General features: G+C 36.1%; 1 protein-coding gene across 2 annotated transcripts; it reads right to left on the bottom strand.

The window, feature by feature from the left end:
* Positions 1 to 18,447: 18,447 nt before the first annotated feature.
* LOC146921169 (disease resistance protein RGA2-like) lies at positions 18,448 to 23,727 on the bottom strand. 2 transcript variants are annotated; one of them, XM_085714579.1, is made up of 5 exons: positions 20,421 to 23,727; positions 19,890 to 20,220; positions 19,589 to 19,744; positions 19,073 to 19,142; positions 18,448 to 18,978 (listed from the first exon to the last, which is right to left on the bottom strand). In XM_085714579.1, exons 1-2 carry the CDS (start codon positions 23,461 to 23,463, stop codon positions 20,201 to 20,203), a joined length of 3,063 nt encoding a protein of 1,020 aa, XP_085570705.1. In that variant the 5' UTR covers positions 23,464 to 23,727; the 3' UTR covers positions 18,448 to 18,978; positions 19,073 to 19,142; positions 19,589 to 19,744; positions 19,890 to 20,200. The 2 variants fall into 2 exon arrangements, with proteins under 2 accessions (XP_085570705.1, XP_085570706.1); XM_085714580.1 differs by having other exon boundaries at positions 20,136 to 20,220.
* Positions 23,728 to 24,736: the final 1,009 nt, after the last annotated feature.

The following is a 24,736-nucleotide window of genomic DNA, read 5'->3' as shown; positions in this document are numbered from 1 at the left end:
ATGATTACCAGCCAATCAAGTTTGAATTCCCTGATGAAGAGATCATGTATCTGAAAGCAAAAGACTGTGAAGAACCACTGATCAGTGAAGGGCCAGATCCCAATAGCAAGTGGGGACTGGTGTTTGATGGTGCTGTTAATGCTTATGGTAAAGGAATTGGGGCCATCATTGTAACTCCGCAGGGGCACCACATTCCTTTCACTGCTCGAATAACCTTTGAATGCACGAACAACATAGCTGAATATGAAGCATGCATCTTGGGCATTGAAGAAGCCATTGATATGAGAATTAAGCACCTTGACATCTATGGAGATTCGGCACTTGTTATTAATCAGATAAAGGGTGAATGGGAGACTCATCATGAGAAGCTGATCCCTTACCGTGACTATGCAAGGCGTCTGTTGACATACTTTACCAAGGTTGAGCTGCACCACATCCCTCGGGATGAAAACCAGATGGTTGACGCTCTTGCTACTTTGTCTTCCATGTTTCGTGTCAATCACTGGAATGAAGTGCCTGTAATCAAGGTCCAGCGTCTGGATAGACCCGCACATGTGTTCACTATATAAAATGTGCTAGATCCAACTGATGAAGGTGTGAATGATAGAAAACCTTGGTATTATAACATCAAACAGTTCTTGCGGAATCATGAATATCCATCTGGTGCTTCCAACAGGGATAAAAATACCTTGAGGAGATGGGCTAGTAGGTTCCTTCTGGACGGAGAAATCCTATACAAAAGGAACTATGACATGGTCTTGTTGAGATGTGTTGACAAACAAGAAGCTGAGAAATTGATGCACGATGTACATGACGACACCTTTGGGACCCATGCTACGGGTCACACTATGTCAAGAAAACTGTTAAGAGCCGGCTATTACTGGATAACTACGGAGCGTGACTGCCACAAACATGCCAAAAGATGCCACAAATGTCAAATTTATGCTGATAAGATTCATGTGCCTCCACATGCTCTCAATGTTATCTCTTCCCCATGGCCTTTCTTTATGTGGGGCATTGATATGATCGAAAGAATCGAGCCAAAAGCTTCCAATGGACATCGTTTCATTCTAGTGGCAATTGATTATTTCACCAAGTGGGTTGAAGCTGCTTCCTATGCAAACGTGACCAAGCAAGTGGTAGTAAAGTTTATCAAAAATAACATCATCTGTCGATATGGTGTTCCTAACAAAATCATCACTGACAATGGTTCCAATCTGAACAATAGCATGATGCAAGCTTTATGTGAAGAATTCAAAATTGAACATCATAACTCTTCTCCTTATAGACCTCAGATGAATGATGCAGTCGAGGCCGCTAACAAGAACATCAAGAAGATTTTTCAGAAGATGGTCACTACTTACAAAGACTGGCATGAGATGCTACCTTTTGCCTTGCATGGTTACCGTACTACGGTGCGCAGTTCAACCGGGGCAACTCCTTTCTCTTTGGTGTATGGCATAGAAGCAGTTCTCCCTCTGGAAGTGGAGATTCCATCTCTTCGAGTGATCATGGAAGCAAAACTAACTGAGGCTGAATGGTGTCAAAGTCGGTATGATCAGTTGAATTTGATTGAAGAGAAACGTATGGATGCTATGGCTCATGGACAGTTGTATCAAGTGCGGATGAAGAATGCTTTTGACAAGAAAGTCCGACCTCGAGAATTCAAGGAAGGCGAACTTGTATTAAAAAGAAGGATAAGTCAGCAACCCGACCCAAGGGGCAAGTGGACACCTAACTATGAAGGTCCTTATGTTGTCAAGAAGGCTTTCTCTGGTGGTGCTTTGATTCTTACACACATGGATGGTGTTGAACTCCCAAATCCTGTTAATGCCGATATAGTCAAGAAATACTTTGTCTAGAAAGAAAAGAACAGCGTGGTAGGTCGAAAACCCGAAAGGGCGGCCTAGGCAAAAATGCGCTTCCCGGTGGATCGAAAACCCGAAAGGGCGATCCAGGCAAAAGTTAGGGACAAAAAAAATGAATATGAAAAAGCTCGCTGAGGTTGTACGCAACTCAGGCAAGAATGAGCGCCTCGATGGGCCGAAAACCCGAAAGGGCGGTTCATGCAAAAATGAGGTTGACAATAAAACACGAGTAACTATATCTGGCAAACCACCATCACCCCTTGGGGCATCTGCAGCTGTCAATAATCGTCTTCATCAGAAGCTTCTGTACTTGTGAATTCAAAATTTCTATGAAATGTAGCGGTCATCGTGTTCAATGTACCACCAACCAATAAAATTATCATTTTCCAAGCTTTGTAAATCCGTGAAGTCATGCCCTTGGCTGACTCTCACTCTTCTACATCAATTTGAGCTTGTGCTATTGTTTGAAACTCTATTTTTTCTCTCTATTTTAAATGCTATATACAAAATATTTCCTTTCTATTTGATAATGTCAATGTGTGAAACAAACATTTTTGAAAATTGAAAAATCTTTTCCTGTCTATTTTGAAAACAAACCTGAGCAATAAGGTGCATTCCGGTGAAATATGCATGAATAAATGTATATCAATGTCTATTCCAATACATGTCACAAGCATGTTGTTCCCCAGGATGATTTGTGGTCAATGGCAAGAATGAAAAAACAGAATGAAAGTAAAAAAAATGATGAAATGAACAAGAAAATAAAAGCTCGCTAAGTTGAAAACCCGAAAGGGCGGCTTAGGCAAAAATGAGCACCCCGCTGATTGACAACCTATGAAGGCAATTCAGGCAAAAATGGGGCAACGAAAAGAATTTAGTTCCCGGTGAATCGAAAACCCGAAAGGGCGGTTCAAGCAAAAATGGGATTGAAAAATGAAAGAATGAAATATTGAAAAGCATTGACCGCAGATGCGAATATCCAATGATTACCCAGCACTGACACGCCTAACAAACGTCGACCTGTATCCAAGAATCTTCCAAGGGTCCCTCCTCTACAAGTTTTATTGCCCTCAGCCATGGTTTTGATACGTCTTCCAACGACGGTCTCTCCAAAGAGGATTTCCATGTGAATATGTTATAGCACGAGCCACTACGTGCCCAATCTTCCAATGTTTTGTCTGTCTCTGTGAAACTTCTCTGTCAAACTACAAACCAATCATGCATTTCAAGCATTCATACATGCATAATCATGCATTTTATGTGCTCATACATTTAATAATCATGTTATACCATACATACATGTTGCATTCCCAATCTTCACTTTCAAATTCAACCCAATCTTCACTTCCAATTCAGTTCAACCTCCACTTTCAAATTGAACTCAATCTCCAATTTCAATCCAATCTCAAATTTCAATTCAATTCAATTTCAACTGTCAGATTCAATTCAATCTCAACTTTCAATCCAATCTCAATGTCAATTTAACTCAGTTTCAATTTCCAATTCAACTCAACCTCAATCTCCAATTCAATTCAATTTCAACTCTCAATTCAATGTCTATGCCTATGTCTCTGATTAATTTCAATTTCCAATCCCTCTTTCAATCTCAAACTTTCAATTCAATGTCTTTGTCAATGTTAATCCACTCTCAATTTGTTTTTGGGCCAACAATAGTGGTCATGTCTATTTTCAAATCAAATCAATGTCAACTTACTCTCAATTTGTATCCTTCCAAATCAAACTTCCAATTTATGTCTTGTTATCGGTCAAGTGGCTAGTTCGATCCAAAGAACAGCTTGTACCTGCTTATACGCCTATGTTTCCGGTCAAACGGCAAGTTTGATCCAAAGAACAGTTTGTACCCTTTGCTTATGTTTTGTTAACGGTCAAACGACAAGTTCGATCCAAAGAACAGTTTGCACCAACTTACATGTTGTGATATTGATCAAGCCGCAAGTTCGATCCAAAGAACAGCTTGTATCATCCCTTTTGTCTATGCCTCCAGGTCAAATAGCAAGTTCGATCCAAAGAGCAGTTTGTACCTGCCTATCTGTTTGAATTTTCAGTCAAGTGACAAGTTCGATCCAAAGAACAGCTTGTATCTTCCTATATGACTACGTCTCCGGTCAAGTGCCAAGTTCGATCCAAAGAACAGCTTGTACCTGCCTTGTACTTCTATTCCCGGTCAAGTAGCAAGTTCGATCCAAGGAACAGCTTGTACCCATCTCTTGTTTGTATCTCTCGGTCAAGTGGCAAGTTCGATCCAAAGAACAGCTCGTACCTATCTTTTGTCCCCTGGTTTGTCTACCCTGTCAATGCCTACCTAAATCCCCAGTGATATGACATGCTTTGTAGACTCCAGTTCGCTTGTCTTGCATTCATAATCAAAATGCTGCATGGCATGCATATTTTGAAAATCTGAGAACGTATTTTTACGTCCAAAAACAGTGCAAATGTCAATATTTAAGTATCTTCGTCCCGTCAAGTCAAAGACTTCGTCTCTTGACTCTCCGGACAAAGAAACTTAAATAGGGGCAGCTGTTATACCCTAATTTTGGACCTAAAAATACTAGCTCAACTCTTCTTTTCTTGTATTTCAAGACATTTGATATGTCTCTGATCAATTGCATCTTTTACTGCATCTTATTTCAATGTTATTTGCAAAATTCATGAAAAAGGGTATTTTGGTCATTTCCTACATTCAAACTCATTTTAGTCTTTGAAAATTGTTTGAGTCCTTTCAATTGGTTTGTATAAGTACTTGCTTCAATCTCATGACAAAATCTATTTCAAAAATTACATTTGAAGTCACTTTGAGTCAGTTTAGCCCCTAGGGGGCATTTTAGTCATTTTTAGTATTAAAGCTCTGTTTAATCTCTTAAAATTGTCTCTGAGTCTTTTAATTTTGCTTGTATAAACTCTTGCTTTAATCCCATGTCAAAAACCATTTTAAAATTGCATGTGAGTCGTTTTGAGTCGTTTTAGTCCCTAGGGGCATTTTGGTCTTTTCACACGAAATTTTGGCAGAGAGAGGTTACTTTGAAGTACCTCATTGAAGTAGTTGGTTCATTTTAGTCCTTTTTGTGTTTTTTATTTTTGTTTCACTTTAAGTTTTTTTTCCAATTATCAAATTTTAATTCATTTTTTATATTAGTCCTCAAGTTTTTTAAAAATTGCATTCAAGTCCTTTTTTGTTTCAAATTTATTTTTAAGTTTTTGTACAATTGCAGAGTAGTCCTATTTTGGTCCAGTTCATTTTTTAGTCCTTTTTTTATTTTGCAGATTGGCCTTTTTTTTTTTTACAATTGCAGAAAGGCCCCAAGTCCAGATTTCAGTCCAAAGTCCAGAGTACGTGGCAAGCACACATTGGCTATCAGGAACACATGTCAAGCTATAAAAGGTCCCAATCATCACAACCCCATTCAGATTGCGCAAACACATCAAAATCACAGAAACAGATCATAACTTTCTCTCTCTTGACAGTTAGATCAAAAATTCAACAAAGCCAAAGAACATTGTTGAAGTTCATCAAGAACTTCATCAATATTCATCATCACCGAACCCTAACCAATTCAATCCTTCACCAAATTCGTCACTAATTACACAGAATCAACACCAAAATCTAAAGATCGAAGCAAAAACACTATCAATTCAACAAAATCTTTTCGAAATTAGCGAAGTTCTTAGTGATTACTTACGTAATCATCATCATTGAACTGCTTCCTTTCTTCTTGCAATTCAAACCCTAGGGCGATCACAAGAAGAAGATTGAGAGAGAGAAGACGAAGAAATCAAAGTTTGAATTCGATCAGTGAAGAAGAAAAGGATCAAGAACTGATTTATTTTCAGTTTCTTTGCAAAACTTACCAGAAGCATCACACATCCAGGATTCAAGTTTTCCGAAGAATCTCGTCTGAAACTCTCATCCAAATCCAGGTAAACATACAAATCCTTCTCGTTTTCACTCTAAATCATCATCGAAGGCTTGAAATTGAAAATAAACGGTGAATCGAAGCGAAAACTTCGAAAAGTTTTGAAAAAGATTGAAAACCGAACCCTAAAAATGTAAATTCTCCAAGATTCACCGTTTATTTCATGAATCCAGGTTTATAATCATCATCAGCGTAAAAAATAGGTCAAGTTAGGGTTTAGTTTCAAAGAGATTAGAAAAAGATTTGAAACCCTAGAACGTAAGATTCAAGTGTAGATCTGTTCGAATCTAAGCCTTGTTTCAAAAAACGAGTTTCAAAATCATGAAGAGGAGTCAAAGACGAACACAACGACATAAAATTTTTCAGAAAAAGTGTTCAGGTACGGCGGCGCCACCGGCGGCCACCGTACCTCCGTCGTAGTGTTCATCGGAGAAGATGATCGGAAAAGAAGAGAGAAGTGAGAGCTTCTCTCACTAGAATAGGCTTAGAGAGAGAAAGAGAAGTAAGAAATGGACTGGACCGGTCCCTTTGCTTTTTTATAGACCCCTGAACCAGACCGGTCCAGTCCTGGTTCAACTCAAATTCATGTTCAACCGTTTGATCTAGGGTTTTAGGATCCTGGATCAATCCAATGTCCCTGATACGTTTGGATAGTCCAGGATCCATATTCCCTTGGGTTTGGGCCTAGGCTTCCTGTTTTTTTTTTTCGTTTTTTTGTTTTCTTGCTATATGCACCTGTTTGCTTGCTGTTTGAACCCCTGCATGCTTATTTTTGTACTATAAAATTCCTAAAAAAAATTTCTATGTGTTCTTGATCATTTTCTTGATATTTTTGTGATGTTATTATGTGTTAAATCTTGATTAAAAATGTGTGGTATTTTCTTGTTAATTGTTTATTACTTTTGTTAAAATTTGTGAAGTTTTACATGTTCTTGAGTCTAAAAATCCCTTAAAAATTCTAAAAATTTTGTGATATTTTTGTGGTGATTTTGCATGATAAAAATTGATAAAAAATAATGTGACGATTTTATTGCTATTTTGTGATGTTTTGTATTAAAAAACTTGTGAAAAGTTGCTTGATTCTAGTTCCAATTCCTTGATGAGTGTTTGTGATCTATACCATAGGATTTTGTGAAGCTTTGACTACTGGTTGTATGAGCTTTTGCTGCATGTGTGTGAACTTTGCTTAATTGCTTGGTTTGCAAGTTATGTTTGTAAATAAATAGTGCAAATATGTCTAAATTCAATCTAAAAATGTCAAGTTCATCATGTTATCTTGATCCTCATTCTAAAACCTGAGTTTATGCCTTTAAAAAGTGTGTTGAATTGTGAGGATTATGAGTCATGTGGACCTTGCATTTTTGGTATGATCTTGGCCATATTTTGCATCATTTTTGCTATATTTTTGTGGTAATGTATTTGCTTTTGTTATAGTAATTTTTACTTGCTTTTATTTCTTGACATTGTCATGTTCCACTAACCATTTCATTTCATATTTCATGCATCCCATAAGCTCCTCTCATCTCATATTCATCTCTATTTTTCTTGCAATTTAATTCTTGCCAAGATTTAGCATGTAAGAACTTAGGGACTTTGTAATTTCCTTTTATGCAATTTTTTTTTTAATTTCTTGAAAAGATCATAGAATGTATCTAGGCCAATGATGTAAAGGGCAATGGACTCTAATGATGTACACCGACACAAGCACCGACACATGCACACACATCACATAGATACTTTAGATATATGCTTAGGTTATGCATGTTTAGATGTATGTTTAGGATTGAATGTTTAGATGAATGCCTATGATTTACACTTAGAAAAAATCATTTTCCAAATAAATATGAACAATATCACTCAAATCATTTTCTAAATAAACCTTGGGATCAAATCCCATTGAATTTTCCCTTTCTCTCCTTAAATAAAATCTTAATGAATTTTAATCATACTTTGACTTTCTTTTGCAATTGACTAATTCCACCTCACTTTTTCCTAAAATCTCATGCCCTTGAGGCCTCTCTCTCTCATTCTTCAAAACCCCATTTTCAAACTTAAAATCAACCAACAAAAACAAAAATATTTTTGGAAGAGAACTACGGTGGATTTGATCCCTTAAAAGGGTACGTAGGCAAGGAATCAAAATTCCTTCAATTCAAATAAAATAAAAATTCAAACACTTCCTTCTCCCTCCAATTCTTGACTTAGTAAACTCTTAGGTGTAAAAATCACTTTTCAAATAGCATTTAAAAATAAAGCGCGCGTGTAGAAAGTAAAGACGGTTCCTATAGGATACTATAGTCGTTATGGGTGCCTAACACCTTCCCGTAGCGAAAACAACTCCCGGACCTCGATTCTCAAGGGTTTTGCTTATTTTTTCCCTTCCCAAGAAAAAGTGAGATATCAAAGGTTAAAAGGTTCAAACGTAATCAATGTTTGACACCCGAAAACCAAGATAAAACAGTTGTACGAAAGTTATGTCGTTGCATTAGAGTTGTGTCGTTGCATAGTCAGAGATGGGGGCTTAATGCCCGACAGGTCCTTTATGACCTTAGAGATGGGGGCTCAATGCCCGACAGGTCCTTTATGACCTTAGAGATGGGGGCTTAATGCCCTGGTGGTACCACATGCATAATGAAGATGTCTAAGATGATTTAAGATGATTTGAGAAGTAGAAGTTGCATAGTCGAGTCGAAGTTGTTAAGATGTCAAGTTGATAAGTTATTAATGAAGTGTTATGATGAATGAAGACGAATGATTTATGATATGAGTTATAATTATGTTGATATATGAAGTTGATTACGAATTTGATTATGAAGTTGTTTTCGGTAATGCTATGTTTTGATAATAATACTTATGTGAAATTACATGATGATGCTTATGATTATATTTGATATTAGGTGTTGATGCTTATAAATAATGTTTGATGAAATGTGGTGACGTTTGTGATTAATATTGATGTTATGTGATGATTGTTGGAGACTATGTTATATGATGATGTTAAGATTAGTAATTGATAATATATGAAAATGTTTATGATTAGTATTAAGATAGTTTTACGACCAATATAAGAAGATTAATGACACTAGTTAAGGAAGTTTAAGTTGTTAGATATGATTAATGAATTATAAGATGTTTAAGTAGTTGAATGTACTTTATATGATTTATATGTTTAATATTATTGTTTGAGAAATCTCACCCCTCTGCATGGAAATGTTTCTCTTCGTATGGGTAACTTGCAGGTAACCAGGATTAGTTGCGGTCGTGAGTGGACTCCTCACAAGTGTGTCTTAGGTGCTCTGATACGTAACGGGATGGGATTATGTCTTCTATTTCTATTCCTTACATATTACTTATGGATTTTTATGAATAAATGTTGAACAAGACTTGAGATTTTTATGATGAGGCCTGCGTGCTAAAGACTTTTTATGTTGAATGAACTAATTCCGCTGCGAAGTTTTGAATTACTTATGTTAAATGATTTTGAAGAATAAATTGCTATTTATTCAGTTTATGAATTTTTAAGAAGTGTAGCATTCCGTTAAAGTTGAATTACTCTGATTTTTAATTATGAAATTTTTACGTTGGGAAAACGGGGTGTTACATCTAACAACCGAAGTAACCTTCGCGGCCACATATAGACATGGAAAGAGTAGACTAACATGCCATAAATAATAAATTTAACAAGCTGAACACGACCCATGATTGATAAAAGAGAGCCCTTCCAAGTAGCAAGCTTCATTTTGATCATGTCTGTAATCATTTGAAAATGAACAACCTTTTTCTTTCCATGAAAAATATGACACCCCAAATAAAGGAAAGGGACTATTCCCACGTTAAATCCCAAAATAGGACACCCTAAATCAGGATACGCGTAGCAGTCATAGCACCAGTGTAGAAACAACTCTTGGCATTATTAATATTTTGTTTGGAAACCTCCGAATATTTATGAAAAATATTTAGAAGCCCTCGGATATTACGCTTTGTTCATGTACAAAAAATCATAAGATCATCAACATAGAAAATATGGGTGGGAAAGATACCCCACGACAATATGATATAGGAGTGTGTTGTCCTGCTGACGCTGCCATGGAAAGAGCCCGACTGAGAACCTCCTCAGCTAGACAAAACAGAAGAGGAGACAGTGGATCACCCTGACGAACTCCTCAAGAACAAGAGAAAAAAATCAGCAGCCTTGCCATTCACAAGCACAGATAAACGAGCTGATTGCAAAATCACCAAAATCCAGTGCTCAAAGATATGATCAAAATCGAACCTCTTTAGCACCGCAATTAGGAAAGTCCAGTACAAAGTATCAAAAGCCTTGGCGATATCAACTTTCAGAGCTACATTACCCCCATATTGACGCTTCTCAAGTAAATTAATAGCTTCAGATGCCAGAATTACGCACTCAGAAATATTCTGATCCCGAATGAACCCGCATTTCTCAATATATATAATCCGCGTAGTGATAGTTGCCAACCTATCTGCAATAATTTTAGTGACAATTTTGAACTGAAAATTTGCAAGAGCTATAGGGCGGTAATCTCCCATAACCTTCGCCCCTGGAACCTTTGGAATTAACACAATAAAATTATTATTAATATTAGGATCTAGCACACCGGAAGTAAAAAAAGCTTGTACTGACTGTATCACATTTGTACTAAAAATATCCCAATAGGTTTGGTAGAAATGGTCACCAAAGCCATCAGGACCCGGTGCCCCGTCTCCATTAAGAGAAAACATCGCATCTTTGATCTCATCACGTTGAGGAATTCGCAACAGCATACGATTATCATCAACAGACACATGAGAAGGAATAGTTTCATCAACCAAGTCATTTTGAATGCAATTATTATCAACACTAAAGATGGACTGAAAATAATTAATTATGTGCACCTTAATGGCAGAAGGATCAGTAATAACCTCATCACCATCTTGCAAGTATGAGATGGAATTTGTTGCTGCCCGAACTTTTGATCCTCTGTGAAAATATGCCATATTTCTATCACCATCAATAAATTTTTGGTCTCTAGCTTTTTCTTTCCAAAGGTCCTCTTGATGGTTGAAGGCCTTGGTTAGAAGAAGTTGTACCTGAAGGTCCTGAGCATATAACTAGTCCGAAAAACCGTTACTGTCAATAAGTTGTTGTATACGGTTAACTTCGTCCACCACCAAACGAACCTGTCTGTCAACATCTCCAAAAACCGTACGATTCCAATGCTTTAAAACTTGTTTCATGTATCTAAGTTTTGCTTGTAGTCGAGCCATCCCGTGACCTCGAATTTTTTTTGTCCAATTTTCCATTACAAGCCTCCGGCAGTCTTCATGAGTAGTCCAAGTTTTAAATTTTTTGAAAGTCCCCACCCTTCTCATATTAGAAACATCTACAGACAAAAGAAGTGGATGATGGTCCGATTGATGGCGCACTAAAGCAGAACAGGAGGTGTTGCGCCAAAAATTAATCCAATCCTCATTACATATAGCCCTATCAAGACAGAGAGCTACATTATCCGAACCAAACCGACCATTAGACCAAGAATAAAAAGCACCCAAAGTAGGAAGATGATTTAAGAGATTAGCATTCATCCAATTTAGAACATCCACACATGATAATGGAGGAGGAGGTCGACGACCACGCTTCTCATGAGCACCCAAGACGGCATTAAAATATCCAATAATAACCAAGGTCCTTGAAAGCACCCTTGCAGATTAGTTAAGGCATCCCAAAGTTGACGACGTTTCAAATAATATATGCTAGCATAAACCGCGGCAATATAAACAGTTGACTGATGACAAGAAATTTCTAAAGCTATGCATTGATCAGACACAAACAGAACTTCGGTAGAAACTTCATTGCCCCAAAGAGCCCAAAGATTCGGCAGCAAATTTTCTCTAACATTCATACAATATTTCAACACCCCAATACTAGCCCAATACCAAGAAGGAACATGTTCAAAAGAAATCATCGGCTCCACAATAGAAATAAGTAACGGCTTATGAGATAGAAATAAATTTTTTAAAGCAATTTTATTATCAAAATCGCCAATATCTCAGACATTCCAGAAGAGGAAATTCATTGAGCATTAGGTGGGGGGCTACCCTTTGCACGGGTGTTATACGACGCTTTTCCTAGCACTTGTTTTTTCATTGATTGTTGTTGCTTCTTGGAAAGAACTTGCGTGAATCCTTCGTCTGCCGTTCGTTGGTCGTATTCACGAATTCTAGCCAATAAATCTAAGTCGCTTTGAACATTCTTGGAGATCTGAACCTCACGTTGCTGAGCAGGTGTAACTCAGTCTGTCTCATTCAAAGTCGCAACATTTATTTCAACACTGGCAATAGCTTCTGTGTTGTACACCACTTCTTGGTTGTCAAGGGGCATTGATGGTGCAGCTTGCTCCCTATCCGTAACAGTAATTTCAGCGTCATTATTGCCTTGCACATCATCGTGTTCTTCAGCTGCAATGAAAGTCTCTTGATCATCATCCTGAGTTTGAGTTTGTTCAACTTCCTGTGACTGCATTTCAACTGGCACAACTGCAGCGACTTTCTCTAAGACATGAACTGATGTGCGTGGTAACCAAGCCTGGGGAATATCCGCTTCAACATTCTGAAATTCAATACTAAAAATCGAGTTATCCTTGTTAGCTTGCTGGACTGTGCATGCATCTGCATTAATATCAGGGATGGATTCATCAGTAGAATGGTTCTCCTCCTGCTTGGTTGTGGTGTCAGCTTTATTTTGGACCTGTGTTACATCAACCTGGGAAACTGGACTGTTAGAAACAACATGCTGGATCACCGGAGCTTCGAAAGCCTTGGAAGATTCTATGCCATTAGGATTGTCTTTGGGCCACCATTTTTTGAGTTTGTTGCTTCTGATAAATGATAGCCTTCTTCTGTTTATCAATCACATGATTATCTTGGGTGGGGTGAAGCCACCGACAGTTTTCAATATGGTGTCCAATGTTCTTACAATGAGAACAAAATGTCGGCAATCTTTCATATGTAACATCAATTGCAAAAGAGAACCCTTCCCTCAATCATTATCTCATGGAAGAGTTGTTGTGACAGGTCCATATCGACCAAAATCCGCGCATAGTGTCCGAAAACACGGTTTTGCGTGGTTGAGTCAATGAGTAGGGGCGTGCCAATTGCACTCGCAATCTCCCGTAATGTGCGGTCCATCCAATATTCTTGAGGCAGCTCCTGCAATCTAATCCAAACATGGGCGTGTGTTTGGCGTTGTGTTCGCGCACTAAAATCCTTGGACAATTCAAAAAGACGAAGTAAACTAGGTTGCATTTCAACGTACCTTTGGCCCAGACAGTCCGCAAATCCTCATAAGAAGCAAAAGTGAATTCGAAATAACCTCTGCCTAGTGGTGTCATCTTCTATGGTCCAATGTTTGTCTCCTTTGTTCAGTACCAGTCGTCCGCGTAGATTACGCTTGCAGATGTCAACTCCCCGTGCATAGGTGTCTTCAGATATTTGAATGCAAAGCGTCTCGCCACAGATAACCGACTGCGGTAGTGGCTTGGAGTTGTCTGAGTTAGTCACGACCACAAGAGCCTGCACAAAGGTTCTTGCTTGTGGAGTTTTATTCATGCCTGCAATCGCGACTGAAGGAGTGGGAGGTTACACCCGGGAGGTCAGCCCAGATTGCCAATCAAAAGCCATGGCGGGGCTGTTGGTGGTGATAGGGTGCAAAACAGCGGTTCAAAGGCGTGATGTAGGTTGTAGAATATGATTGCGATCAGATCTGTAGGAGGAACCCTAGCAGAGTAAACCGCGATCTCAAAATTATATATGTGTGTGTAAATCAACTTTCAAGGATTTAACTCTTTCTTTCTTAAAAAAAATGATTTAATAGTTGAGGAACCTAGTTACAAATAACAAATTAGTTTGAGGACTTAATTCCAACTTTTTTTAGTTTAAGTACTTATTTAAAAATTCTCAAAGAGACCTGCAAAATAATTAAACCTACTTTATATTTATATTAGAATAATTAATGGAACTCATCAACGTCTTTGTAAATATTGTTTAGTTGGTATCAAGAATATATTTAATCGTGTAAAAAGTGACTCTTTAATCGTGTAAAAAATAACATGTAATTTAAATTATTAGTCTTTTTGAATGGAAGTTACTTATTATTCCATCTCTTTTAAAATACATGTCGTATTTTGATTATATGTATTATTTATATAATCTATTTTGATCATATTTTTAATTAATATATAAGAACAAATGTTAATATAGAAGATGTTTGATCTGACTCAATGAATATTTTTAAAATATCACCTTTTTATAGCATAAATAATAAGTAATATTATTGATCAAAATTGTGCATTGACATTTGTGAAATGATTGATTGTGATATATACTTCATCCGTTTAAAATTATATGTCTCTTTATAATATTAAGGAATCATTAATGCTTATTTTTCTCCCCTAAAAAAAATTAATGTTAATTTTTCTATAATGCCCTTTACTATTTAATACTTTATCATTTTCCAATTCCTTTAATCTATGTTTTTCATGCTATTAAAGAAATAAATTTTTGTAAAACAACTCACAATTACTCTTTTTTATACAACATTAACTACATTTCTTAATCCATGTGTATTTGTTAGAATGACATATAAAGTGGAATAGATGGAATATTTAATAATGAAGAGAGTAGTTAATCGTTGTGAAAGTCACTAGTACAACTATTCGATACCCGTTTAAAATTATCTAACCAATATTAAAAAAATGTCAAATAGCTCTCGCGGTCCTTTAAATTAGATGTTTATTTTTATTTTTTTTGAAAGAAAATTATAACAAACTACTCCTTTGAGATTTTTTGTTATCAATTGGTCATTTAAGTTTTTTTGTTACAAATTGATCCTTTAAATTATAACAAAAAAATTGACAAACACTCTCATCCATTTTTTCAGCCAACTTCCATAAAAAAAATAAAAAAATGTTTATAAACCATTTAACATTGAGGTGGTAAGTCGAAAAGTACTTATGTCATCAAACATGATTACTTACACACATTTGCTTCTTCTTATTTTTGAATTCAAACCTAATTTTACAGATAAATAGTTCATCAGCAATATTATAAATCAAGTAGTCGATCAATGTTGTTACAAAGACCGAATAACATACATAAACCACTAATAATGATGTCTGGAATTTTAATTAGGCATGATTGGTATAAAATAACGGATAGTTAAAATAACGCACCACTTCATCAACAAGAACGACAATTGATGATTTATTTGCTTTAAATATTTTTCATCCAAAACTTTCTTATGGCTCCTCTCAATAGCATAAACTTTTGACAAAAAATTCCATTCTTTTCTCAGAAGCTAGTGATGTCTAATTATGTTAGGTCTGTATAATAGATTGGAGGGAAATTAATGTAAATGGCTTTGGAGTACAAGCATAATGCATTTATGAAATATTGTTTATCCTTTGAGTTCATACTCTAATTTTTACGCCTTGTTGAAACTCATCTATCACAGTGAGCTCACTGCAGTCGTCCTTGCGATACTGTCCACCTGATCTAAACAAAAACATTACAGATATATTTGGGAAACTTGTGAACATATATAGAGGTATAAGGCTCATATAGCTCCTACAGATTGCTGGTTTTTCGCCTTTTCATTTCGGTAATTCCAAAGCTCATTTATTGTGCAAATGATGTTTGAAAGCATTGGGTGATAACCGAAGATCCTTTAGCTATTACAAGGCTATTTCAGTGATTGAGAAGTTGTCATTTAAAGTTGAAAGTGCGGACCAGATAAAAAACCTTCCGTCAATTGGAAAATCAATGAAGGTCCATGTATGTGAATTCTATGAGTAGACATTTTGTCTGGACTTCGTTGCTTCTTTCTTCTTACATTGCTTATCTACTGGATGTTTGAACGACAATTTTTATATTTAGTTTCTGAATAGTTTCCAATAGTTTTATTGTTCCTCTCTCCTATTAGATCTTCCTCAGCTAAAATGTCAGCTATCTCAAGCGGAATGATATCATTTACCTGTCGTATGATCCTCATAGTCTGATAGAAACATAGGTATTATTAGGTGCCTAAGTCCCGCATCGAGTTGTATGAGATGCTTCACGGAGTACTTATGAATCTAGGCTCTTCAGCCATCATATATTACATAAAATTGTAATACCTTGTATATTCTTGACATTTTAATTGCAATCTTGCTGCCTTATCTTCTTCAATTTGATTCAATTCAAGTATTCAACTATAGGTGCAAACAATATCCTTATTTGGAGAATTATGGGGTATAGGTCCAGCCACAGCACAGAAATTGTACAAGAAAGGACATCGTACATTAGAACGATGATTCACTTACAAATGCACAGAAGTAAGGGTTGAAATACTTTGATGATATCAGGCATCGGATTCCACGCCATGAGGTCTGTCTGGTGGTACATTAAATACACTATTATTTCCCAAAAAATATTATACTTTGATAATATCAGGCATCAATGATTCTCTTTTTGGTTTGAGGAGGATGTTTTGCCAGGGGTGAGCACTACAAAATTTTGGCAAAACTGAGTTTTACGAGTTTTCCATCTTGTCATGAATGTTTGATAAGAATCTGTTGTATGAAATATATCAAAGATTTTTTGAGCAATAATATATAAATGATGATGAATGATTCAAACTATACTAAGAAATCTCCAATCTCAATTTGTCTTGTTTTGAAATCATACTTCACAATTTTTGCAATTTATATTATGTCAACTCTTTAAGATCCCTAGTTTCTAGAATCTCCTGCTTCATGTATTTTAGTTTATGTATTCACATATAGATTGCTGATAATTCTTAAATTACTCATATACACCAGAGTCTTTTTATTTGTTGCTCCTTTGGTCAGAATTGACGCATGCCATTGAAAATACATTTAAGAACTACTTAAAAAGCTCTTCGAAAATACATCTATAATTAAGAACTAACAGGCAGTGGTAGAACTTAGATTATAAGACAATGAAGGGTTACACCACTTGCATGCCTTTACTGTCCACCTTTCACTTTTTCATCCTTTAAAAAATTATCTCTTCACACATATATCTTTTTTAAAACGATCATATTTAAATAGGCACATTCTCAAGAGTTACATGAATGCCTATTTCTGCAATCTCCATATAATTGTTAATCAACTACCTAAAAAAGCTCATGATTTTCGAAGCAAGTTTAAATCAAAATTGGGACATAGCTGACAATAATGGGGGTTTCATATTGATTGAAAGGGAATGAGGAAGAGATACAGCATATGTAAGTGAAATGAACAACTTAATTGTATAAATTTTGTAACATTTTGTTGGTTATGTTCAGGGATTGATCTAGGAATTATATACTATTATAAAATATAAACATTGTATATAAAATAAGGTTAAATTACACTTCTCATCCCTAATGTTTTAAAGTTTCACTTTGGCCTCTTAAGTTTCACTTTTGGAATATCATGTGCAAACCGGAGAGCTTGGTAGCTAGTGTTTTGAAGGCAAGGTATTTTCTACATTCATCCTTTCTTGATTCCAAACTCGGTCATAATCCTAGTTATTCTTTGCGTAGCTTTTGCATAATATTCTTTTGAATGGTTGTAGATGGTGTATATAGGGGATGGTAAGAAAGGAAGAGTCATGCAACATCCTTCGTTGAGGTCAATACAGTTGAGTTGGATGCAATCTCCTCAAAAGCTAGAAGTATTTGATATGGCTGTACATGATTTAATGGTGTAAGGGGAAAGAAAGTGGGAAGAAAACAATATACTGTCCTATATTCCTAAGTGTATTTGTAATCCAATATATCCCCTTAATTGTGGAAGAGCAAAATGACAGCCTTATATTGAAGAAAGAGAGGAATATTGGTGTTTATACAGTGAGGTCTGGGTATTATGTGCATGTCAACAAAGGCGGAAAGACGCAAGGTTCCAGGTGATTTTGGTGGTGTGTGGAGAGAAAAAGTTCCACCAACGGCGAGGGATTTAATTTAGAGATTTCGTAGAGGTTGTCTCCCGACTTGGGATAAGCTAAACGCACGTCATGTTCTATGTACGCTGAAATGTCCCCTTTGCGAGAGACTGAGAATTCCGATTGGCACATTCTTTTTGTATGTCAAGAAAACGCTGATTGTTGGGAAATGACGGGTCTGTCACAAGTGATCCAGGATCGTTTTGGTACCGCAGGAGAAGTATTGCTGGATGTTTGTGCGCTAGAGGCAGAGGACGTGGTTAGTAAGATTCTGTCGTTAATATGAAGTAGTTGACATAGCAGAAGCGAAAAATGTTTGTCATTGCGGCTCAGATGATGCTTGCGGAATGGTTATCAGTTCAGAATGTGCAGCAGAGCAGTCGCGAAACAGTGAGCAGAAATGATACTGTGTCTGGTAATGCAGTGCGCGGTATGATTTGTAATGTTGACATTTCTTAAGAGATGTTTCTCCTTACTCAATGGTCAAGGATGAACTCCAAACAGAAGGTTAAGAAATCCAAATGTCTACCACTTGTGTTATAGTTGGTTATTTTTTGATATTCTGGAGCTCTTGTTATGGTGCTAAACTGTTTTACTATCACAACCATGGAGATGCTGCCATTTAAAATTTTAAGTGCTGAAACGACTAAATAATCTCTGGTCAATTGGAAAATCAGTGAATGGTTCAAGTTGTTGATCCTAAGGATTTTGCAAATTTTCAGTGATTCATCTTTTTGAGAACCTCCAATATGACACTGATCATTCTGTAAATGATCTTTCTAAGTATACATCACTTTTTTTATTCATGTATACTGTGTCCATATATCTTCACAAATGGGAAAGAAAAAGTATAAATAAAGAAAACTTCAATTCACTATCAAAAGGTTTCTCAACTTGGCACAATCATGAGCTTTAATCCGCCAATCTTCGGAAAAATTCTCTGATTTCTTTTGCAAAGGACTTTCATGTCTTCCTCACAGAGAAGCTCCATCAAATCTTATACCAGTGATGGACCCAAAGGAATCATGTTTCTTAATGAAGAAATTAGGAAAATCAAATAGGGTCCTGTATCATCTGGCTGCCATAGATTTTACAATTCGCGTTGTGTCAGCTACAGAAACTTTGGAAGAAACAGTCTTCACTTGCTGAAAATTCCATGTTCACTTTCCATGGCTGCTTTTCCTTTCCAGTAGAGTCTGTTATCACATGAGTTATAGCTGTCATATCAATCACAATATTCCAAGATTCTCATGAATTTTTTTCTCGCATAGATTGAATTTGTGGTTTCACCTGCAAATCAAGAGGTGGTTGAAGGAATGATGGCCAGTAGAAGTGCTTGCAGAGGTGTACCTTCTCTTTTCTGAAAAGAAACAATAAATAAATATCAGTTAGAACAATGTAAATCAAATATTATACAATAAATCTAAACTAGGCCTATGTAAACACAAAAGTTAGAAAGACAGAAGGAGTGTCTCAGACAACGAAAGGAAAGAAGAGATTAAACATTTTGCCACCTAAATGTTCAAATCTGCATGTACTAATTGTCACGAGAAGATTATCAGTAATGGATGAGGATACAAAGAAGGATGCAAATCGCAAGAGTTTCAGTCAAAAAGGACACATTAAACTGCAACACCCTTTGGTAAGAAACTTGTTAGCATATTATAGCCTTAAACAAACTATACATTCAAGTACACATTAAACTGCATGTCAAAAAGGATAATTTGAAGTCAATAAATTTGGTATTCAAAACATATCTTCTAAAGCATCAGTGGGTAATGCAACACAAATGATTATGTTTATTACCTCTATGCAATAGAAGCAGATATTGGAAATTCCATGAGAAGTCCAACCAGAACAGATGAAAGTAAGTCTATCTCCAAAATGTTTGACTTTAAAATCCTGCTACACACATGAGGAAAGCAAAATTGCCAAAAACTGTTGAACTCTTGAAAAATTTTCCTGCATCTCAAGAAAATCGAATTGAACACGAGGATATCAGGGAAATGCCATTAAGGAAACAACAATTATCTAGCAAATAGTAATTTGGAAGGAACGCTGCCAATGCCATTTTCATAAGCATTCATAACAACATGAAGAAAACTACCTTTTTTTGTGTGTGTCAACTCTCAGGGTAAGTATGGTCTGACCAAGAATTGTTCCACCCGAATTCGGATTCTCCCAAACGATTCATACTTTGGTGATTAACAACGTGAGCCCAATTATTTGGTTGAAGAAAACTAGGTTTGTATCCAACCATAAGCCCCAATTTGTTCAAGATGTAGGTAGTATTCAACCAAAGAATTTAAAATACAGAATCTCTAAAAAGAATAGAAAACAACAAGCACTTTACCTTGCATTAGCTCTGAACAAATAAACTACATACTCAAGGGAAATGAAAGTCAAATCTTAATCCCTTCAATACGTAAAACAGGAACCTGTGAAAAAAAATATAACACAAAAATGAAACTTAACGGCACCCATAATCAATAAAATCCTTAACAAAATGCTCAATACAATACGAGAAAAGAAGAAGAAAAGAAGAACGTTAAGAAGAGCCATAATTATAGAAGGTGTACAATATAATAAATCGAAGTGTCAAAATGTATTAAGAAAGGGCGAGAGATCCAAAACATACCTCGAAGATATTGAATGTGAGATATTTTTGGCCAATCCTCACCTGTTTCCCTTTTACACCGTTTCTCCAGCTCATGACAATCACAAATATCCAAACTTTTCAGAGCAGTAAGGCTTTTAATGCTTGCCGGAAGACAAATCAACTTCGGACATTTATAAATTTCTAGTCCTTGAAGCGAACTAAGGTTTCCTAAAGAGTCTGGTAAGGATATCAGGTTTGGAAGATTCCCCAATATTAACGATTGAAGCGAACAAAGGTTTCCTAAAGAGTCTGGTAAGGATTTTAGGTTTGGAAGATTCCCTAATGTTAACCATTGAAGGGCAGTCACGTGTTGTAAAGCCTCACCCAAAACTTCTATTTCTGAGCAACAGATAATCATCAATTTCTTAAAAGAAGTGAGGTTTCTTAGCATCCCATCTGGAAAACATTTTAGCTCTTTAATACCTCCTAATTCAAGGGATTCAAGACTACTAAGTTTATGAATTGAACTTAGTAAATCATGGTTGCATTTCCCTTCTATAATCATAACTTTGAGAGATGGAAGGCAAGGAAAGCCCAACAAATTAGGACATCTTCTTATTTCAAGATTAAAAAGTTTCTGGAACATATTTTCACCGTCCTTCCTTGATAAGCTTGTCAGCTTTGGTAGATCGAACAGTTCTAGAACTTCTATAGAAGGTAGTTTTCCCAATTGTGGGAGGTGCAAACAGCTTTTGCAATTTTCGAGACGTAACTTCCGTAAATGTATTAAAGAAGGACTAGACATCCATTCTGGGAAATAGGAACCTGTATATCCGTCAACACACAATGTTTGAAGCTGTTGGGTATAAGGTTGAAGCACTTCAAGAATCTGCTCCACATTTTCTTGCAATTGGGATTCTTCATACCACTCCAACCACAAATTGTTCACATGCTTACTCAACATGTTGGCTTCTTTAGCATCTTCTACACTTTTCACTCTCTCAAGGTGTTTGATGTAAAGCTCTCCTTTAAGATTTAATTGTCCTAATTCTGCCAAAAGGAACCCTCTTTTCTTTCCAACTACATACATGCTCAAAGTCTTCAAGGAAGTCAACTTCCCTATTTGATGAGGTAAACTTGATAGCTCGCGGCAGTTTTTTAAGGATAGATGTTGTAGCGCTTTCAAGTGCATCAAATTATTGGGCAATTTTTGTAGGCTAAAACAATAGTCTAATTTTAAAATTTGTAAATTCCACAACTTACATATGGATTCTGGAAGAGTTTCAAATTGACCATGAGAAAGATCCAAATACCTTAAACTCTTCAAATGACCAATTGAAGATGACACTTTAGGTAAAGTCACCTTAAGCACATATAAAGAACGAAAATTGGATACATTGGATTGAGAAAAATCAAAGGAACTTGTGTAGCAGGTCCTCGGTGATTTGATGTTACGCATGAAAATTGAAACTGCACTTTCTGGAATATTCTCTGCAAATGAGAGATGGCGGATTCTTTCTAATGTACTAGGCATGTCATCGATTTTTGTAAAGAAACACACCTCTTCTGAAATTGACTGAGCGAGATCATGAACAAGATCGTGCATCTTGAAACTTATAATTTCGCCAAATACATCTCTCTCAAAATCTTGAAAAAAGGATCTCCAATATAGTTCATTCCACACATCATTAGCGATATCTTCCTCGTCCAACATTTTATTAGACGAAATAAATCTATTAGCCATCCAAAGCTGAATTAATAGCTGCTTGCTTATTCTGTGATCTTTGGGAAATAATGCACAGAAGGCAAAACATTGTCTCAGTTTAACTGGCAAATTCAAGTAACTTAATCTCAATGCAGGCATGACATTATCTTCATCTTGTAAATTCCATATTTTGCTTTCCTTGATATAGCGCCACTCCTTTTCCTCTCTTTTAAAGCGCAAGAGACTTCCTAGTGCTTTTGCTGCAAGAGGTACTCCCCCACATTTCCTTAGTATCTCCTTTCCTATGACCACTAGCTCTTCCCGTTCTACCTCATTTGTTCCAAAAGCATTTTGTTTAAACAATTCCCAACAATCTTCGTCAGATAGCTTCGATATATCGTGTGGAGGTATTGTTCGCATGATTTCTGCTACCTTCAAAAGACGAGTAGTGACCAAAATTGAAGAACCCTTTCCTCCACAAGCCAAAACAGATCTCAACTTTTGCCAATTCTCGTGTTTATCGTCCCATACATCGTCCAATACAAGCAAAAATCTTTTTCCTTGAAGCAGGTCTTGAAGTCTTGTTTGTAGTGTCTCTAGATCCAAAATACCACAAGACTTCTTAGATGCCGCTTCGATTATCGTTTTAGTCATTCTCTTCAAACTAAAATCTTCTGAAACACAAACCCAAATTCTCGGCTCAAAGTGTTTGACCACCCTCTCGTGATGGAAGATAACTTGGGCAAGTGTTGTTTTTCCAAGTCCGCCTATACCAACAATTGGATAGACACACAAATCCTCAAGACCAGAAGCTTTGCCAACCAAAAAATCTACAATTTTATCCTTATCTTTCTCTCTTCCATAGACTTTAGGTTCAGAAATGATTGAGGTTGTTTGGCGCCAATCAGGGACTCCGCTTCTCTTCTCTCTGACTACCTCGGTCAAATGAAATTTGATTCTTTCTGCGGCTATTTCATCTAACCTCTCTCGTATGCTCTTCATTTTCTTAGCAATTTTGTAACGGAAAGCAACTTGCTTTGGATGAAGAGAACATAAACAAGAGCTATGTAGCTTATGAGGTAGTCCACCCTTGGATCCTTTGTACTCCAACTCTAGTGCTTTGGTGGCACACTCTTCCAAGATATCATCAACGACGTAAGCAGCATCTTTAAGCTTAAGCAACCAATCCTTGATGGCTTTGCCATGAACAGGATCAGTGAATTGCTTCTCCTCAGCATCTTCAAGAGTAGCCTTGATTGTAGTGAGCAAGCTTGAAAGACTTTTAAAGTCATTTTCGAAACCAAGAAATAGGCCAAGCTCCTTCTGAACGAGTGAGTTGAAATTGTCAAGGAGAAGTTCAAGCACAGCTTCAGCCATCTTCAAAATGATAGTATCAAGAAGAGGTTTGTTTGTATGACTGAGAAATGTAGTATGGTAGTATGAAGCACGAAGATTAACAACAAGGATTGGTATATGGTAGAGAAAGTTTTGGAGTTTCGCTTCAGGTTTATACTTTTTTTTTATTTATGGAAGTTTTGTAGAAAACACTAAATGAAAATGATAGGTGAGAGAATAAAACACTGCAATAGCAAAAGTTGAATTGTAAAATGAATATAATAGTGAGGTTGTAATGTATTGTATGATTCAGAAGCACAACCAAGTTTTACGTTCTTTGATATATATTATGAAAAAAAGGTGACAACCAATATGATTGAAGGGTATATATGCTAAAGATGGAATCCACACATTAAGGGTTTTCTTATTTATGGAAAAGTTAGATTCCTCCACTTGAATTATAGGCCCTGCCTTATGTTTTCTTTTTGTTATGCTCGATTCCAACTAAGATGGTTAGAAATGTATTGTGGTATGGTAGTATAAACCAAGAAGATTAACAATAAAGATTGGTGTATGGTTGAAAAAGTTTTGCGTCAAGTCAACAATGGTCCCACCACTAACAAAACAAAACACTTCACTGCAGTAGGTCATATGAAGCGTTATCTGACATCTAACATCAATACTCCTTGAATACCCTGGAATCGTTTTTTTTTAATCTTAACTATTAAGGAAGGGATCACTTGTGAAACAATGTTTTAGTGTAAAGATGCTAAAGATGGATTCCACACATTAAATGATGGACTTCTTGTCAAAAAAAAAAAAAAAAGAAGTAATTGACTTATCTATGGAAAAGTTTTGGATTATATTTACATTTAAACAAAGTAACTCTTCCATCCGGTAAAAAATAGTAACCTGTTTATGACATATCCATGGCTTCGGGGTAAACAAAGAAGGTGGAAACATGGGTAGTGGGTTTTTTCTTTTCATTTTTTATTTAATTAATTAATAAAATGATATGAAGGAAAAATTTGGAGGGAAATTTTTGAAAGAACTTGTAGGATATATTTATAAATAAATAAATAAATGATGATGATATTTTTGGAAGAACTTGTAGGATTATATTTATAAATCTTGTCAAAAAAAATTAAAATAATAAATGTATGTGGACGCACGTGGGTAGACATGGACAAGAACATAGTTTGCATCAAATTGAATGGCGTCTTAGAAATTAGAATAGAAGAAGCATCATTCATTGAAATGGCGCTAAAGAAAAACACTGCAAAGAAGGAATATAATGGAATGTTTTCAGGAATAG

Source organism: Medicago sativa, chromosome 5 (assembly GCF_051527215.1).
Source record: "Medicago sativa cultivar Bolivia chromosome 5, Bolivia_mono, whole genome shotgun sequence".
Classification (NCBI taxonomy): domain Eukaryota; kingdom Viridiplantae; phylum Streptophyta; class Magnoliopsida; order Fabales; family Fabaceae; genus Medicago; species Medicago sativa.
This window is presented reverse-complemented; position numbering and strand designations above follow the sequence as displayed.

What these genes read in the sequence shown, in the direction of transcription:
- LOC146921169 (XM_085714579.1), bottom strand. Translation starts at nt 23,463, where the DNA reads ATGGCTGAAGCTGTGCTTGAACTTCTCCTTGACAATTTCAACTCACTC. An exon ending in TCACATTCAATATCTTCGAG is followed by an intron (nt 20,221 to 20,420) that starts GTATGTTTTGGA and finishes TTTTTTTCACAG; the next exon opens with GTTCCTGTTTTACGTATTGA.